This window comes from Pipistrellus hanaki (genome assembly GCF_964339955.1).
Source record: "Pipistrellus hanaki genome assembly, chromosome: 8".
NCBI classification, from domain to species: Eukaryota; Metazoa; Chordata; class Mammalia; order Chiroptera; family Vespertilionidae; genus Pipistrellus; species Pipistrellus hanaki.
The window spans coordinates 44,654,751-44,674,246 of NC_140510.1; the positions used below are offsets into that span (position 1 = coordinate 44,654,751).

At 40.8% G+C, this 19,496-nt stretch overlaps 1 protein-coding gene across 1 annotated transcript in view; it reads left to right on the forward strand.

The window, feature by feature from the left end:
• Positions 1-19,496, forward strand: part of MYO3B (myosin IIIB) — a gene marked incomplete at its 3' end in the record, with an annotated part of 334,099 nt that overhangs the window by 255,540 nt on the left and 59,063 nt on the right. Inside the window, exons 30-31 of the mRNA XM_084892298.1 lie at positions 3,107-3,167; positions 4,097-4,196. Coding sequence (XP_084748424.1) covers positions 3,107-3,167; positions 4,097-4,196 — 161 coding nt within the window. The remainder of the gene's footprint in view (positions 1-3,106; positions 3,168-4,096; positions 4,197-19,496) is intronic.

A 19,496-nucleotide genomic window follows, 5' to 3' on the forward strand; every position in this document is an offset into this window, starting at 1 on the left:
CTCAGCAGCCTGCTCGCAGGAGCCAGCCTTCTTTCTGCCACTCATGCGGCCACATTGGGACCAGGGTTTCAGAAGAAGGAATTAGACAGGAATTTCATTTGGGGACATTTTCAGGGCAGACGCCCAGCAGAAGCGTTCTCAATAGTGACTGAGAGTTTGTGTCTCCCCTAGACCTACGGTTCAATGAACTGACTGTGGCCTGGCCGAGCAGCCAAGCAGCCAGGCCCTGGAGGCAGTGTGCTTGAAACTTCAGTTGTGGCTTCAGAGAGGCTGGAGGAGCCCTAGAACGATGCAGTGAAGCGCTGATAGACAAACAGCTACCTGCTATTCACTGCCCTTCAATAACCAGAGGCACTGCTTCTGCAGTGTAGCATGTGATTCCCAATGGAGGCCGAGGACAGTGTTTCTTGTGTGCATGTGTTTTTTAAGTTTTTCCCAACAGATTCAAGACAACATCACGTTTTTAAAGCAAACAGTTTCTTACTATCATTTGTTTACCGGTCTATCGTCCAAATGTTCCCAATTGTTCTAAGATGTTCTTTGCATCTAGAACATTGCATTACATCAAACTGTTATGTCCCTAAACCTCTCCTGGTATACAACACTCCCTTTTTCATGGCACTGACTTTTTAAGAGGTCAAGCCAATTGTCCTCATAAAATAGCTCACCTTTTATATTTATCTGCTTGATTCTTTGTGGTCTTAGTGTGTCCTTTATACCTGTGTTTTGGGTAAATGGCAAATCAGATTTAAAGCTCTGATTAGATTCAAGTTAAATTAAATAAAATCAATTCACAGGGTTGCTGGAAGTATCACACGAGCTATCCATGTACCCAGGCTTTGCCGGGTGCCTGATGCCATGTACTCCAGTTATTGTGGTGCGTTTCCGTATTTTGGTTGTGGCTCCCTGGAAAGCATTATCCACTCACTGCCAGTCTCAAGTCTCGGAGGCAAATGGCAACACACCGCATGACACTGCTGCGGAGTTCAAGTAGTCAGACTTTGAAGAATATTGACTTATACCGTTTTTAAAGGCAAATTGGACTTTGTTTCAGATAAGCACTACCCAGATCGATGTTTCCTAAGACGTGTTATAAGAACCAATGGGCCCCCGACATGCTCCGTGGGGAAGGGTTCCATTGTTGAAATGGCATCTGGGAAATGCTGCCCATTTTTTTCCTCTTCAGGGGTTTCGTTGTGCATATTATTAAATTAAAAATTCTGGAAAGCCTCTCAGGAAAGAAACCTGCTTCACTTTGCTTAATCAACTATTCTCTCATCTACTTGCCTGTGGAAACTACCCTCCCCTCCTCCACCTTTTCAAACCAAGTAACACATACAAGCATTACATTGAGCTGCATTAGCTTTTCCCAAAGGCTTGAATGAGGAGGGCGTCAAACGGATGAGCTGACTTCCAATGGAGCATTGAAAGCGTCGGCCTCTGGCCTTTGAATCCCGAAAAGCCGTGCAATCTAGAGGAGTTCCTAAGGGGTTTGCTTCTTTGTTGGTGCAGGATCGGCAGAAATTGGAGACCCCATAGTAATTCAACAATCAAACTATCTTCCTTAGATTTTTTCCAAGTCTCAACAGGATTCCTAGAGGATATCAGAGGCCATCCTTCCTGTAGGGGCCCCACAGCCACTGGAGCTTACTTAGACTGACAGAAATGAGTCCCTTGGGCTGATGCACAGAAACCAAAGGGCAGGTGTCATGGTTCAGAGGAAGAGCGGAGGGTTGTAGTTAGAAAAACAGGGTGTCATTGTCTTGTCTCTACCAGGTAGTCATCTTGATCCCTGGGCAAATTCCTCACCCTCTTCAGTTTCTTCATCTATGTGATAGGGACAATTAAAGCACTTAGCTCAAATGGTTGTGAAATTCTCATTAGAGATATGAAAGCATTTTTAAAATATGGAGTGCCATATAATTGCTAATTAATTTTAATCTTCATATCTCATATTTTGGAGGTCCACTAGTCATTCTAGTTTTCATTCAACATCTTGTCAAATATTATTGAGCCACTTATAATGTACCAGACACTGGGTTAGGTGCTGATACAGATCTGATAAAGCAAATCTAGTCCCTGACTTCATGGAGCTTGCATTCCATAGTGGAAGACTGCTCTCAGAAAATTAGTTTGTCAGTTTAAATAAAGAATACGATTATTAGTATAGAACTGAAAGAGACCTAAGGAATAATTTATCTCGATCCATTTTATAGATGAGGAGAACTAGAACCCAAAATACTGGAGAAATTTACCCAGTCACAAATTTTGCTTTTGTGTGTATATGTGTAGGGGAGAGAGAGAGAGAGAGAGAGAGAGAGAGAGAGAGAGAGAGAGAGAGAGAGAGAGAGAGAGAGGGAGAGAGAAACCAGAATCTTGAGGCCTGGGCTCAGAACCCAGCTTTTTCTCCCCCTAGTCAGCTTCCCACTCTGCTGGGTCCCCCTGAAACGAACTGTAAAAGCCGGCTTCTATTTTAACAGTGTGTGATGATTATCACACTTGATACAATACGTTCCAATTACAAGAGATTGGAAATGCGGCACAATTGATTTTTTTCCCAAACTTTGCTCCGAGTAACAAGTATTTTAATAGATGTTAATAGGTTATCACTTTTTGAGTTTCTTGGTAAAATTAGTTTAGGAAACCCTGCATACTCCCCCACTCTACTTTAGAAATCCAGACATGATGTGGTAATGTAAAAGAACATGCCTGCAGTAAGGAAAGCTCTTCAACTCTGCTCAGCTCAGCATTTCCCAAACTTATTTGACTACAGAATCTATTTTGAATTATTTTAACTAAGTGATCAATGTGCTGGGTGGGCAGTGCATGCTTGGCATTAACTTGGTTGGCTTCTTGGTAACGTTTGTAAAGGCCCGATAGAAAATACACCGAATTCGGTCACACAGTTTTAGAAAGGGCAGTTTCTTGGGTCTTAGGGTCTCGGGGCTGACTGAGGATGTAGGAGCCACGCCATCCCTTTTAGCCAAGGGCTGGGATGGGAAGCACTGGGAGCTTAATGAAACCAATCTCTTTAAGTTATTGGGTTTTTTAAATTATCATTTTCAAGCCTTTTAAAAATTATGATTATTTTTATTTTTGCTTTTAGGCATTCACAAGCCCCGAGTTCTCCAAAAGAGTATGATGTCTTCACAGGATTTCCAAATAAGGTAGCTGGATGTCTCAATTTCGAAGTAACTGTGTATCTTTATTTCAGACTCATCCAAGTTGGGTCTGAAGTCTGTCCGTGGCTGCTCGGTCCAGCCATCCGAACACAGAACTGTTAGTGATATTTTGAAGTCTTTGAGACAAAAGCCTAGCTCGCTAAAGAACTTGGTTCAGCAGAGAGTCAGGGAGGTACAGTGAAGAGAGAATCAAAAGCCTGGAATTCGCTGCTGAGAATAAATGCTAGCCGCTCCCCGAGGTGATTTGTCTGTGCACTCCACTCTCTACAGATGTTAGAGCCTCTTTCTGAGCAAGGACCCGAGGTTCTTTGGTAGCACTTTGATATCCTGCTTGAATTCAATATGTGAAATGGAGGCGTCTCTCTGTGACTTGGAGCCCACAGCAGGCTTTGAAGTCTGATCCAATTTTTGCTGCCTACTATTTGATGTTGAAAGGATGAAATGAAGAAAATGTACAGTTTTTGCCAGTAACTCTGCTGAGCATATGTAAGATTAAAAAAACAAAATCCTTTGGATGATGTACTTAGAAATGTTAAGTAGATTAATACCTTCCTATAGGTTTTCTTTTTTCTTTCTTAGGGATAAACATTAAGTAGAGGAGAAAATCAGCACGTAGCTATTTTTATATTCTGGACTATAATTAATTGAAGAAGGGGCCAGGTTAATGTGCTCGGAGGAAAAAGTAAATGAATGAAGTAAAGGATGTCAAGACTTTGCTACTATTTGTCCCCGAGAAGAGCACCTCCACTCAATTGTAACGGAGACCACGGCAACGTATAACATGACCCCAAAATACTTAGCTTCCTCCCCATACGATCAGGGTCAGGGGCCCCTTAGTTAAATGGAAGCCATGTCCTTGAAGTGGTCTTATCAGTGGATAAAAATAACATTTTTCTTACTGGGTCTTTCTGAAGCACTCGGCGTCTGGGACTGATCTGCCGTCTTCTCGGACATGCCATGCTGCTCCGGGTCGCCCAGGACCGAGTCCCTCGAGGGGAGACCCTGCAAAAGCTGGTAAGAGGAACAGTTTAATTACTTGCTACTTCTACCTTTTGCCTGCCTGAGCACTTTTAGTGAGTTACGTGGGCAGTACTGCCTCGAAGGCAGGACTCAAGATAGTAATATGAGCTAGTGTCAACACAAATTTCAAGTTTGGGAAGCCATGAAGACTGGAAGCTGTTTGCCCACTACCCATGTCATGTAAGTTTACTTTTCTGAAGGAAGAAAAAATGGATAGAAGATGCCATACTCTTCCTTTTAGGTGTAAGAATCTTACACTATGAAACTGCTTAAAACTTGATTTTGTTAAAGGAGAGATAAACAAACAGCTGACCAGCTTTCAGTGGAGCAGATTATTCAAGGCCAACATCTAGGGCTTGGTAAAGAATATGGATTTAGTGAGTAGGTCGGCTCTCCTGTCAACATGGCCATTCTTCCAGCATGAATGCAAATATCTTGCCACAGTTATTTGAGAAATAACTATTTCTGGCCCCTTTTCTAAAAGATTTTCTATAGACTATGGCAGTGGTTCTCAACCTTTCTAATGCCGTGACCCTTTAATACAGGTCCTCATGTTCTGGTGACCCCCAACCATAAAATTATTTTCGTTGCTACTTCATAACTATAATTTTGCTACTGTTATGAATTGTAATGTAAATATTTGTGTTTTCTGATGGTCTTAGGTGACCATCTAAATAGAAAATAATTTTATGGTTGGGGGTCACCACAACATGAGGAACTGTATTAAAGGGTTGCAGCATTAGAAAGGTTGAGAACCACTGGTCTATGGTAAAAGTCATTTGGGGGGCTTATATGTGGCTAAAATCAGTACTTCTGGAAAATTAAATAGAAGCGTGAGTGTCAGAAATATTTATGAACCAAAAGATACTCAGGACAATGTCATTCCAAAAAAACTTTTCAACTTAAAATACCAACTTACTGCCGGCCTTATTTATTTTTCTGAAATATGCAGTAGTTTCTCAGGTCTGTCCAAATTGCTTCCTTGTCTTTTTTTTTTTTTTTTTCAGTGAAAAAGTAGTACTATAAGTGGGAAATGTATAAAAAAAGTGTGTGGATGTTTGTCCATATGGAACTTAAAGTTCTGGAGAAAGACAAGAGAGGATGAGTGTATCATAGCAGAACTTTTAAAACGGATATAGAGAAAGTGATAAACTTGTCAAAGGGAATATTTTCCCCACAGTCAGGCTGTTCAGGAATAAGGCCAGCATGAGGTAGAGGTAGGATTAGTGCAAAAAAAGGAAAATTTTGGGAAAATGCATTGTGGTAGAACAAAATCCATTATGTAAGAGTTTAGTTGATGTTTTTCTCTATCCAAACAGAACATCTTTATCTTTTAATTAGGGGTGTTTAGACCATTTACATTTAGTGTGATTATTGGTATGTTTTGATTTAAATCTATCATCTTGCAATTTGTTTCATTTTGACTGTTGTTTCTTTTGGCATTCTTCTTTAAAATATATGTAACTGTAAAATACATATGAAAAGAAATGTTTAGGTATGGTTGATTAGTCAGAGGCACACATTCTGAAGTCAGATCTGCCTAGATTCAAACCTCTGCTCTTTTGTGTATGTTAATAAAGTTACAAAATTCCTTACCTTATTTTACATATGTAAAATGAAGGAAGTAGTGGTTAGGGTTCGGGTTAGGGCTAGGGAAGTAGTGGTTTATAGCTGATGGATTATACTGAGGAATAAATTAGCTAATATACTAGTAAGTATAGGGCATAGCAAAATGTCTATGGTGTGGTAATTTTTGTTATTGATATTATGTAAATGAAAAATTAATCTATAAGTATGAATAATAAAGAATCAAATACCTATTGTAAAGCATTACGTTTTAGTGGGATAGTTCAAGAGAAGTTAACATATGTTGTATTTGAGCTAAATATTAAAGAGAACTTGTTGGATTACTCCCTACTACTATCTCAGGACATGATCATTAACAGTTATTTTTCACAATCTTTAGGAAAGTAACCCATAAAGTCAAACTTACTGTTTCACATTTGATATGCTATAAATGGCTCATATGCACTTTCCTGTCATAATTATTCCTTCCTTCCAACCTAGATGGTTTCTATTGAATTTGCCACCATTCCATAACTTCTCTTTATACTCTAGTGGTCTTCCTACCTTCATTATTTTCCTCCTTCAATGTCTCTTATGCACATGTGCCTGAGGAGCTTTTCTAAAGCATACCCTGATCATCACATTTCCTTCCTTCATACTCTTCAATGAATTCCTATTGCCCCAACAGTCAGAAATTTCTGTTGCCCAGCTGGCTTGGCTCAGTGGTTGAGCTCTGACCTATGAACCAGGAAGTCATGGTTCAATAATAAAAAATTATATTATTTTCAGGCATGCAGCATAGTGGTTAGACATTTATATAACTTGCAAGGCAATCTTTCTAATAAGTCTAGTACCCATCTTACACTATGCATAGTCATTACAATATTATTGACTATACTCCCCATGACTATTTTGTAACTGCAATTTGTACTTCTTAATCCCTTCACCCTTTTCACTCAGCCCCCGCTCATCTGGAAACCATTAGTTCTCTGAATCTATGAGTTCATTTCTGTTTTACTTGTTTATTTTATTCACTAGGTTCCACATAAGTGAAATCATATGATATTTCTGCCTTATTTCACTTAGGGTAATACCTTCTATTCCCATTCATGTTGTTGCAAATGGCAAGATTTCATTATTTTTAATGGCCAAGTAGTATTTCATTGTGTGTATGTACCACATCTTTATCCATTTATCTATTGTTGGACATTTAAGTTACTTCCATATCTTAGCTATTGTAAATAATGCTGCACTTAACATAGGAATGCATGTATCTTTTTAAATTAATGCTTTGGATTTCTTCAGATAAATACCCAGAAGTGGTATTATTGAGTCATATGATAGTTATATTTTTAATTTTTTGAGAGACTTTCATACAGATTTTTGGAATTTGCAATCCCACCAACAATACCTTTTCTCCACATCCTTGCCAACACTTGACCTTTGATATATTGATGACAGCCATTCTGATAAATGTGAGGTGATATCTCATTGTGGCTTTAAGTTGATGATTAATGAATTTTTATATGTATATTGGCCAATTGTTTGTCCTCTTTGAAGAAATGTCTATTCAGTCCTCAGCCCATTTTTTAAGCAGATTCTTTGATGTTAAGAACTTGATGTTAAGAACTCTAATAGAACTTAATATCTTGATGTTAAGAACTCTAAGTTTCTTTGTATGACATTCAAGTCTGTATCTGTTCTGGTCCGAATCTTATTTTCTAGTACTGCCTTCTACTGATCTCTTTCTCTCATTCTGTGCTTCAGAATATCCAAATTATTCTCTATTCTTCAAGCATGCCCAGTGTGTTCTTTTTCTCCTGTGTGACTTTGTTCATGCCCAACCGGTCCTTCTTTCCTGTTCACTCTCACAGTCCTCTCCATTCTTCAGAATCCACAGTGGCTCCCTCCTCGTGCCCTTTGACATTTCTTATGGTACTTACCACATCCTGCCTTGTACTATAGTTATTTTCTATATACCAGGTCCAGTGGGGTGTGAGAGGAGGCAGGGTTTAAGTAATCTGAAGTTACTCAGTCAGGCCAGCTCTGCTCAGGGCAGACATACAAAGAAGTGTTCAAATGTGGGGCTTGGACAAAGGCTGTCATCAGCCACTTAGTCAGAGTCTCAGAAGTCTCTCAATTGGTCCATTTAAGCCTTACATGGGGGAGAAAAGCATAGCATACCCAGGAAGTGCATAATACGAATCACTTTGCCCCTACTCCGAGCAGTGAAATTATTTAGCTGGACTGACAGACATATACACAGATCTTACCTGATTTTACTGTGTAAAAATGTATTCCTCAGGCATTTGTTCTATTTATTTATTCAAGAAACAATTATTAACACTGAGTGCCAAGAACTATTCTGGGCCAGCACTTCTCAAACTATTTTGAAAGACCAGTTTGGGGTTTATTGTATTCATTTTCAATTTACAGTTGATAATTTTATAATAATTTACTAGATAGTTGCACACTAATGTGTTGTGTCAATATAAAATTGATAAAAACTTTTCTAAATTTCTTACTCTAAATTAAATTACTCTCTATTTCTTTGTTCATCTTGTTGGATTGATAACAAGCCGTGGCCCGTACAGTAGACCACATGTCACTGTTCTAGGCATGGTGATAAACCAGGGAACAGCAGTCAGAAATTTCTGTTGCCCAGCTGGCTTGGCTCAGTGGTTGAGCTCTGACCTATGAACCAGGAAGTCGTGGCTTGATTTCCAGTTAGGGCACATACCCTCCCACCCCCTCCATTGTGGGTGATGTAGGAGGCAGCCAATCAATTATTCTCTCTCATCATTCATGTTTCTACCTCTCTCTCCCTCTCTGGAATCAATAAAAATATATGTCCTGGGTTCGATTCCGGTCAAGGGCATGTACATTGGTTGCGGGCACATCCCCAGTCGGGGGTGGGCAAGAGGCAGCTGGTCGATGTTTCTCTCTCATCGATGTTTTTAACTCTCTATCCCTCTCAATTCCTCTCCATGTAAGATCAATAAAAAATATATTTAAAAGAAAGGAAACTTTCACAGAAGTACTACGTGCCAACTTTTGACAAATATTTGACAAATGTTAGGTACCTTATCTCCATTTTCTTTTTTTAACTTTTTTCATTTTTTTAAAATTATCTTTATTGTTGAAAGTATTACAGATGTGCCCTTTTTTCCCCAGTGACCTCCCCCACCCTCTCTACCCCACACCTGCTCCTCCTAGGCCTTGATCACACTGTGGTCTGAGTCCATGGGCTATGTATATATGCCTATAAGTTTCCCAGTTTATCTCTCCACACCCCACCTCTCATCCCAGCCTTCCCTCTGAGATTCCAGTCTGTTCCATGGTCTGTATCTCTGGATCTATTTTATTCATCAGTTTATTTTGTTCATTAGATTCCACATCTGAGTGAGATCATGTGATACTTGTCTTTCTCTGACTGGCTTATTCCACTGAGCATAATACTCTCCAGGTCCCTCCACGCTGTCTTAGAGGGTAAGAGATCCTTCTTTTTTACAGCTGAATCGTATCTATTTTCTTAGTGTAAAGTGCACAAGCTTGAGTGTAACTTTGCGACCTGCTTGTTCAAAGATTTCCATTTCCTGCCCTGGGTTTCCTGTGATACCTCACCAGAATAAGGCAGTTCTGCCCTTGGGGATCGTCCCGTCTACAGGTGTATAAATTATTTCTATTTCTTTTTGTAAGTAAAAGTCATTGCACGTACTAAGACTAACTTTAATTATAACGCATCTTAAAGATGAAACGTTGTGCCGAAACCGGTTTGGCTCAGTGGATAGAGCGTCGGCTTGGGGACTGAAGGGTCCCGGGTTCGATTCCGGTCAAGGGCATGTACCTTGGTTGCGGGCACATCCCCAGTAGGGGGTGTGCAAGAAGCAGCTGATCGATGACTCTCTCTCATCGATGTTTCTAACTTGCTATCTCTCTCCCTTCTTCTCTGTACAAAATCAATAAAATATATTAAAAAAAAAAAAAAGATGAAACATTGTGCATTTTTAGGGAGCTGAGGAGCAAACAGTCCTATACCAGCCTCTGGAGGGGGCCCTGTGGGCATGCAGAGCGCTGGGTTATGGAAGAGCCACAAGCACCTAGTGTAAGGTGACCAGACGTCCCGCTTTTGGTGGGACAGTCCCGATTTTAACAATTTGTCCCCTGTCCCACACTGCAGGACGCGGGACAAATTGTTAAAAATCGGGACGTCTGGTCACCTTAATAGTGTCAGATCTGCCCAGGCTGTCCACCCCACCGCTGAGCAACCCACACACACATTCACCCATCTGCTTCTCTAACGCCATCAATTCCCTTATTTGCTTTCACCTTTCTTAATGCTCGTCAATAAATTCTGTTGATTTTGGCCTAAGTTCACCCATCAGAAGGCTAACTTGAGCTTTTTGATCCTTGGAACTCTTCATCCTTAGAGTCACCAAACATCTCAATTTTTCTGGAACTGAAGAATTTTCCAAGATGTGGAATTTTCAGTGCCAACTCCAAGGCAGTCCCAGGCAAACTGGGACAAGTTGGCCACCCTATCATAATCCTGGAAGTTGCACTTGCATGGGGGGGGGGACCGTTTTTTAAAAATGAGACCACTATGTCAGGCAAGACCAAGCCTTGGCTAGTGCTGCAGAAATCGCCTCACACAGGCTGCCTGTGTGTGGAAGGGGTTGCGAGAAGTTTGCCAAACAGCAGCCAGAGGGATCATAAAGGACTCAGCTGTCGCCCGCTGGACAGGGAGAGAGGTTCCTCCTGCGGAGCTCAAAGGCAACCTTTTTCCTGTTGGGGAAGCACATGGAACCCAAACCCTACACAAGGAAGTGCTCCTGGGCCTCTCTGCCTCACACCCAGTGCCTTAGGGGAGGCCACACACAGACCTCCAGGCTGCTGTTGGATTATCCAGACTATCACACGTGGATAGTCTCTGGAGCTCTGGGTCCCCCTCTTTTCTGCTTCCATGGGGCTGAGGCATCTTTTCTTCTTGCCTAGATGCCGCCAGATGCACCGTAAACCAGGGAGTGAATTGGTAGTGAGTCTGATAAAGCCTTAGCCTCTGGACTGTTCTCGGTGAGATGATGAGATGGTAGTTACAGGCATAGATTTCTTTCCTTTAGCATGGGGAGGTGGAAAAACATCTTGTCAAAGGATCTTTTTAGATCTGGTGGTTCTCAAACTTCAGTGGTTGTCAGACACAGACTGCTGGGCCCATGCCATAGTTACTGAGTTTGCGGGAGCTGGTGGGAGGTGGGAGAGAAGAGGATTTGCATGTTTATCAAGTGCCCAGGAGATAGATACCATGCTGCCGATCTGGGGACCATCCTTTGAGAAGCTCTGATCTAGACCCCCTCCCTCCATCTAGATGGTATTACATTGAATCAGAAAAAGGGAACTTTATATAGATAGCTTTCTATTCATTCGTTCTTTCTTTCATTCATTCAACAAACACTTATTGAGCACCTACTACAGACCAGGAAGTGAACTAAGACACTTAGCAGACTAATGCAATCCAAAAATCTTGGTCTTTGCAGCTGTTCTTTTCCAAAGCAGATTTGGTAACAACTCACAGAGTGTCCTTATTTATGTCATGTGGTCTTATTTAAATCCTCAGGAAGTTGTCAAGAACAAATTGTACTTGTAGGTACTTGTAACTTTGCTGTAGAGGAAGAAGAAGGAAGTGTTCCAGACTCTGTGTCTCAATTTCTACAATTATTAGGAATTATTACCCTTCAAAGATATTTCTGTTTTATAAACTCTACTGCCTCTGCCCACCTCCTGCAAAGCAAAATTGCTCTACATCCCACCAGATCTGAATATTTACATGTATCTCTAATAGCTATGTCATTACAGTAATGTTTTCTCCTTGGCTTTTTGCAAAGGGTTTTAGGCAAGGCCAGCATAAGGAGTGTATGGTTTGAGCCTTATGGACCTGAGGGCAGAGGATGGAAGGAGAGGGATTATAGCTCTTCTAATCCTAAATTTAATCCCTAATTTAGTCCTGTTTATGTGAATCATACACCTTACCTATTTTGCTTAAGAGACTTTTCTAATTGTTACTAGGTCTTGGTTTTGGGTTTGTTTGTTTTGCTTTGCTATATTTTGTAATTTGGAGACTGTGAACAGCGTACTTCGGACATTGATTGCAGTTACAGCCATTTACCTTAACCGAGACCTGGGTGTAACACTGTGACTTTCTAAAGGAACTCTGCAGGATACCTCCCAAGAGGGAAAGACTCATTTTGGTGCCCTGCTTTCCCTGAGATTTGAGGATCTGGAAGATAAGAAGGGAGGCTGCCCGCATAGGTTGGCACAGTGTCTACTCCTCAGCCAGCGGAGGCAGTGGGATTCTGACCTCACTGGAGGAGTTGAGGCTGGAGAGGAAGATGGCTACAACTGGGAGAGCTGCTGGTTAGAAGCCATAGAGGTCATTTGTCATCCCTGAGGCCACATCCCTCAGGGAAAGTCTTGTGACTCTATTCTCATTCCTGCAACTTATTAAAGCACGTTACAAAGTTGGAGAGTTTTCGGACATTATTCTGCTTAGATTGTTACTTTCAAACATGTGAGGACAGTACAGCAGGAACTTTTCTGGTGCTTTCCTGAGTGCACTGGGTCAGGATACACTTTCTGTGATGCTGAGTGAGATTCTGGCGTTGACCCAGGACATCAGGCGTGCAGCTGACAAGCAGCACAAGGTGCGGGGGTGGGGATGTGTGAGTCAAGTTGGGGTTCTTGGCTTCCAGAATTGAATGTTGATGGCATGACTGTGAAGCGTGCCAAGAGTAATTTTATTTTTAAATTCTTTTCTAACTTGATTATTGAAACAGCACACATGCTATATAGACTACCCTGTTAACCTTAGCTGCCTAGTTAAGAGTCCTAGTTTCATTTCAAAGGATTCTTTTCAACTTTAACATACAGTTGTATAATGGTAGGAGCAGAGTGACTGTTCTTTTTACCTTTGCTTGTTTTCCAAGATAGGGAGTAATAAATTCTTAAGTGTTTTTTCTTTCTTTTTAAGTTAATAGACTATATTAACTTTTAATAGTTTTGGGTTTTAAAAAATTTGAGCAGAAAGTAGAGTTTCCATATACTCCCTTACCTCCCCCCTCCCCCCAGTTTTCCATATTATTAATATCTTGCATTAATGTGGCTCATTTGTTACCATATTGATATATTATTAGTAACTAAAGTCCGTAATCCACACTAGGGTTTAATAGCGGTATAGTCTGTGAGTTTTGACAAATATGTAATGACATATGTCCACCATTGCAGTATTAAACAGAATCGTTCCATTTGCCTAAAATCCTCTGGCTCCATAAATTCATCCCTTTTTCAGCCCCTCCCTCCCCCTGAGCTCCTGGCGACTGCTGTTTTTTGTTTTTTGTTTTGTTTTGGTTTTGGATTTTACCATCTTAATAGTTTTGCATGTTCCAGGATGTCAGAGAGGTGAAATCAGATAATATATGGCTGTTTCAGATTGGCTTCTTTCAGTTAGCAATCGGCCTTTAAGATCTTTCTTTATTTTTGCATATCTTGGTAGTTCTTTTTTTTTTTTTTTTTAATTACTGAAAATAACCCATTGTATGGATGTACCACATTTTGTTTATCTATTCACCTTCTGAAGGACATCTTGGTTGCTTCCCAGTTTTGGCAATTAAGAATAAAAATTTTATAAACATTTGTGTGCGGGTTTTAGTGTATGCATAAGTTTTCAACTTCTTTGAGTAACTACCAAAAAATGTGATTGCTAGATTATATGGTAAGACTGTGTTTAGTTTTATAAGAAACTGCCAAATGGTCTTTTAAGTGACTCTACCATTTTTATTTCCCATCAGCAAAGTATGAGAGTTCCTGTTGATCCTGATCCTCACAGGCATTTGGTATTGTCAGTGTTTTGGATTTTTGCCATTTTAATGGGTGTGTTGATATCTCATTGTTGTTTTAATTTGCATTTCCCTGATGATGTATAATGTGGAGCATCTTTTCATATGCTTATTTTCCATCTGTGTATCTTCTTTGCTGAAGTGTATGTTTAGATCTTTTGCCCATTTTAAAATTGTGTTAGTTTTCTTACTTTGGAGGTTTAAGAGTTCTTCGAATATTTTGGATACCAGTCTTTTGTCAGATATACGTTTTGCAAATATTTCTCCTAGTGTAGGCTTTTTAAATATTCTCTTAACGACGTGTCTTTTGTAGAGCAGTAATTAATTTTTTACTTATATAATTAGGGAGAAAATGTTTTTAAATAAGCCTGACACCCATCTTATCCTACCACCCACTTCCTATCCAAGAAAGTGAGAACAGGCTGAGAGGAACAAGTTAATGGGTTGTTCAGTAATTGAACACATGAAAACTGTGACATGAGCATATTCCCTAAAGTAAGTGTAATTAATTTTAAGTGTTACAGGGGGGCAAGGTAGACAGTTCAGAATAAATGGGGGTGGGAGGGGCTTGCTTATATGACTATGTGTAGAACCATAGTTAAACTTTTCTCGCAGTTTTCATTTTTATTTGACTCTCTTATTTCCTAGCTACTTACTACTCTCTTTAAGTAACCAGAACATCTAGAATGACCAGGAAAACTCTGGGGTTATCTATTTCCAGTAAAAACAGTATTTAACAAGAAAATTTATTGATTTAAATTCACAGAGGTCCGGGAGAGTGAAATGCATCTTTGTTACTCATTCATTCAGCAGATGCTTACTGAGCAGCTGCTAAGTGACAGACGCTATGTTGGGTCCCGAAGATATATAAGGGAGCCGGATCCAGGCTTGCCCTTATGAAGTTTGCCCAAAGGAGAAATGGGCAAATGAAATGGAAATAAAATCTCCTTTGAGCAGGGTGCTGATAAGAGTGAGCCCTGGAGCTGCGCTACTACAGGGATGCATTTATAGTCTCACAGGAGCAAAGAAGGATCAGGTAGGCTCTCACCAAAGCTGAGAACTGAAGGAGGACCAGGGATTGGCCAGTGAGAAAGATGTTCCCAGCCCTCTGCCTCTTTCCTTTTCACACCTGAAAAAGCTCACATATGAGATTGTGCTTGTTTTGTATTTCGCATTTTATAAAAATTCTGAAATGTAACATGCCTACAGTAAAACAAAAATGTTTAAACAGAGACGAGCAGTTTACTGAACTATAACTGCAGCTGAGATCACAAACAGAGCCTTCTGCATACTCTTACCTGATGTGATTCTTGCCTCCACCCTAGAGGTAACCACCCAAGTGTGCATCCTACATGTCACAGTTTCCTTTTATCTGTTTTGCAGCTTTGTATAGGTGAAATCACTCGGCATATATTCTTTGGTTTCTAGTATTTTCTTCTTTTTGTCTTTTTGCTTTTTTAAGGTTAATGTATTTATTTTTATTGTTGTTCAATAAACAATAAACGGATTCAATAAACCCGTTTTCTAACTTCATTCTTCTGTCACTGGACTTCTGGTTGAATCGTTTTGCTCAACCTTCTCATTTTACAGAAGAGAATACTGAGTCCCATTTGGTCAACGCAGAATTCAACCCAGAGCTGCGTTCCAGGGAGAAACCAAGGACGTGATGCCTCCAGAGCAGCTCTCGGGCCCAGACTCTTCTTGACTGTTCTTTGGGTGGTCAGCTGTGTTAGCCTCTGACCTGCATTTTTCTCTTTGCTCCACAAAGGCGTGTGGAAAAATAGAAACCTCAATGGGTCGAACATTTAACTCTATGTGCAGCTGTAGACTCTGAAGTCTGTTACATTATGCCCAAGTTATTTAATTGTTTGTTCATTGATCAGTTTAGGATTTCACAGACTCTAGTCTGATTAGGCTCAAAGGCAAGAAGGCAAAGTGAGGGACATAAAGCCATGCCTAGGGGATTATTAGATTAGGTGTAAGCATTTTGTTAGCTAGGACTACTGTTGGATTTGGATTAAAATTGCTTGTAATTTATAAAAAGGGAACATATATTTCATATAAAACTGTGAAAATGAAGTTAGGTTAATTACAGGAAGGAGAAGTTCAAGATTAACAATCAATATTAAATGAGTCTGCACTTTTTCTCCCAACTAAGAGCAATTCACAGGGACTTCCTAATCACCTACAAGTGGCCATATTCTACCTAAACCAGAGCTTTCCTGAGCCCTGCTATCATCCCCAGACCCTTCCACTCGCACATATTTTGCCCATTTTTTCAGTGCTTTGTTAGTATGTAAGCCTTTTATTACATCAAACTTCTTCGTTCTGTGATGTGCATTCCTAGGGTCTTAAGAGTGTGTGTGTGTGTGTGTGTGTGTGTGTGTGTGTGTGTGTGTAATATTCTTGCAGGTTTGTTTGCTAATCCTCACCTGAGGATATTTTCCCCATTTATTTATCTATTTTTCTTAGAGAAAATGGAAGGGAGGGGGAGAGAGAGAGAGAGAAACATCAATGTGGGAGAGACACATCAATTGGTTGCCTCCTACACACACCCCAGCCAGATGCCGGGAATCTAGCCTGCAACCAAGACATGTGCCCTTAACCGGAATTGAACCTGCAACTCTTCAGTCCAAGGGCCAATTCTCTAATCACTGAGCAAAACCAGGTAGGGTGTTCTCTAGCAGCTTTGAGGAACCCTTGGTCAGGACTTGTCATCAAAAAATAAGAGTCCTGGATATTGGCTCAATACATGAAAATAGAGCCTGGCACCTAATAAATGATAGCTGCTGTTGCTGCTGCTGCTGCTGCGATTTCTTATTCATTAATTGCAAATCACTTCCCAAAGTACCTAATTTCCTAGTTAATAACTCTTCCCTTCTTCTCATTCAAATTGTCAAGTCTTGTGGAGTGTGCTAAAATTTTTATAAATTGTACGGGTTTGTCCTCAATGTCACCACAAGTCTCAAGAGTGTATCACCTCGAACCTTTATCACATTTAAGAAGAGTGGACAATTTGTTGGCATTCTCTGTGTCTGACAATTTGTGGAATGGGAGGTAGCTATGTTTCATTAATCCACCTAAATGGTGTGAGGGTTATTTAGAGCTCCCACCAACTAAGATCCCCATTTTCTTTCTCTGCTATTCAAAAGGGTGTGTTTGGCTGCTTAGCAGTGAGCAATTAGAACAGCCAGTCTCCCCAGACATTAGGCTGCGTTTGTCTGACCTAATATACACGAAGACTCAGTGTTCCCAAAGGGACCCTTCCTTTTTAAAGGAAGAAATTAATGATATCCCTTTCAATTAAATTGGTGCCAGGCATTTTCTCTAAGCAGCCTATTTAAAAGAACAAATTCAAACAGGCCCAAGAAACAAATGCAGGAGATCTACAAAGCTCTTAAGGGATGAGTTTACACACTATCCTAATTTCAAAGGAGAGGTCTTTGTGCCCGGATACAATGGCTGGGCTCTCCCAATGGGCACACACCAACTTTAAATGTGGAACTCTGCATTTGGGCAGACATCAGATAAGTACAAAGAGCTCCAGGCTTGTTTCTGTTCTTAACTGATTTGCCTGCAAAGGACAGTTCACATGCTAACTCATTACACAGGGTCTGAATGTTTGGGGTAAGGGTGGGGGACAGAACCTCCCAGGATCCACTCCCAGTCTCCAAGGATCAAATTACAAAGTGTTTGCTCGGTGTGTCGGTCACTGCTATCTTCACCCAGGCCCAGAGTAGATCAGCTCACAGCATCGCCCTGGAGCTCTGCTTTCTAATTTTCAGTTTGGGTTGCCATCTGGGGAGCAGGGCTCTTCTCATCTCTTGTGGCTGCTCATTCTTTGCTCTGGCCTGCATCCTCTCATTCAGCCCAGGAATGGAACCCGGCTTCATGTGGCAGCTCCTATTTAACACTGGGGAGGCACTGGGGAAAAAGTACATCACATTGTCTGCCCTCTTTGTTCATTGACAGATAATTGTCCTCTCTCCCGCCATTGGTAAAATGACTGTAGTCTCTGCATTTAAGAAATTAATTTTCAAAATTCCATTGTATCCCCATCTTTAAAATATATATATTTTTTATTGGTTTCAGAGAGGAAGGGAGAGGGAGTGAGAGATAGAAACATCAATGATGAGAAAGAATCATTGATTGGCTGCCTCCTGCAGGCCCCATACTAGGATCAAGCCCACAACCGGTACATATGCCTGGACCGGGAATTGAACTGTGACCTCCTGGTTCATAGATCAATGGTCAACCACTTAGCCACACCATCTGGGCCTCATCATTCCCATTTTTAACATTTTACATATTTCCTTTGAATCTGCTCAGCCCCTAAAAGTATTTGCCTGCCTGTTCTGTTAAAGTTAACACTCTTGATTTTGATATAGAAACTAGGAGATAGGCAGGTATGACCTTTCCTCAAAGCCTAAAAAAACCTATATATCCTATATAGTAAAGAGGTAATATGCAAATTGACCATCACTCCAACACACAAGATGGCTGCCCCATGTGGTCAAAGATGGCTAGCAGAGGAGGGCAGTTCAGATGACCAGGCTGGCAAGGGAGGGAAGTTAGGGTGACCGGGCCAGTGGGAAAGGGCAGTTGGAGGTGACCAGGCCTGTAAGGGAGTGGTTAGGGGGTGATCAGGCTGGCAGGCAGAAGAGGTTAGGGGCAATCAGGCAGGCAGGCAGGCAGGCAGGTGAGCTGTTGGGAGCCAAAAGTCCTGGATTGTGAGAGGGATCCCAGATTGGAGAGGGTGAAGACTGAGCTGAGGGACAATCCTGATCCCGTGCACAAATTTCATGCACCGAGCCCCTAATATGTATATAAAACAAGAACTGTATCAGTCAGAATCCCAGAAAGAAATAGATTATACACTCAAATTAGGATAAATTGGACATTGTTTAATAAATAAATTCTTTTTAAAGACTATGGGAAGGATATATGGAAACCATAAAGGATAGTAGTATAGCACCCTAGGGACTAGTGAGAGTGGAGCTATAACCACACTTACCTAAATGGATGAGGAAAGAGTGTGGCATTTGGAACCCAGAAGGAGCAAGCCATGTGGATATAGGAATATTGAGAAACGAGTTGACCTCCCATCAAGGACACAGTCTACAAAAGACAACCCCACAAGGGAAGTGGGGAAATAAGAGTATTTTCTCTGTCCTCACTCCCTTCCTTTTGATTTCCTGCCAGAGCTCTCTATTGGCCAAACCACTGGAAGCCAGAGTAGTCCATATACATTAGCTTCTGGGGCAGAGAACATAGTGGAAATGGATGAAGAATGGATCTGGAGGGAAGCGATACTATACCATTTAAAGGGACCCACTATAACTTCAACTGCTAATATAAAGTTTACACCCCCTCCCACAAAGATGACAAATACTCTGGAATAGTGCATCTGTTAGCAGTTGTTCTCTGCTTCAATAAATAGACTGAAATGAAGTGATTTCCATAGGTAGATGTTTTCCTCATGTCACCAGAAGTCCAGGGAGATAAGCAGTTTCTAGCATTGGTTCAGAACATCAAGAATGTCATGCAAGACAGAGTCTCTTCATTTCTCTTAGTTGTTTTTCTTCATGGTCCCAAAATAGCTGTTGGAGCTCCAGCCAACATGGCTCAGTTCTTTGCAAAAGGGCAAAAAGAATTTTCTGGGATGCCCTACCCAATAGCTTCTGTTTGCATCTCATGGTTCTCATCTATCTGCAGAGAAGCTGGAAAATATATTTGAGTTGATCACATTGTGCCCTCTATGATGTAAAGTTTCTGTAGAGAAGAAAGAATGTTGAGTAGAAAATTAGTAGTGTGTACACCGGTAGAATTTACTCAACTG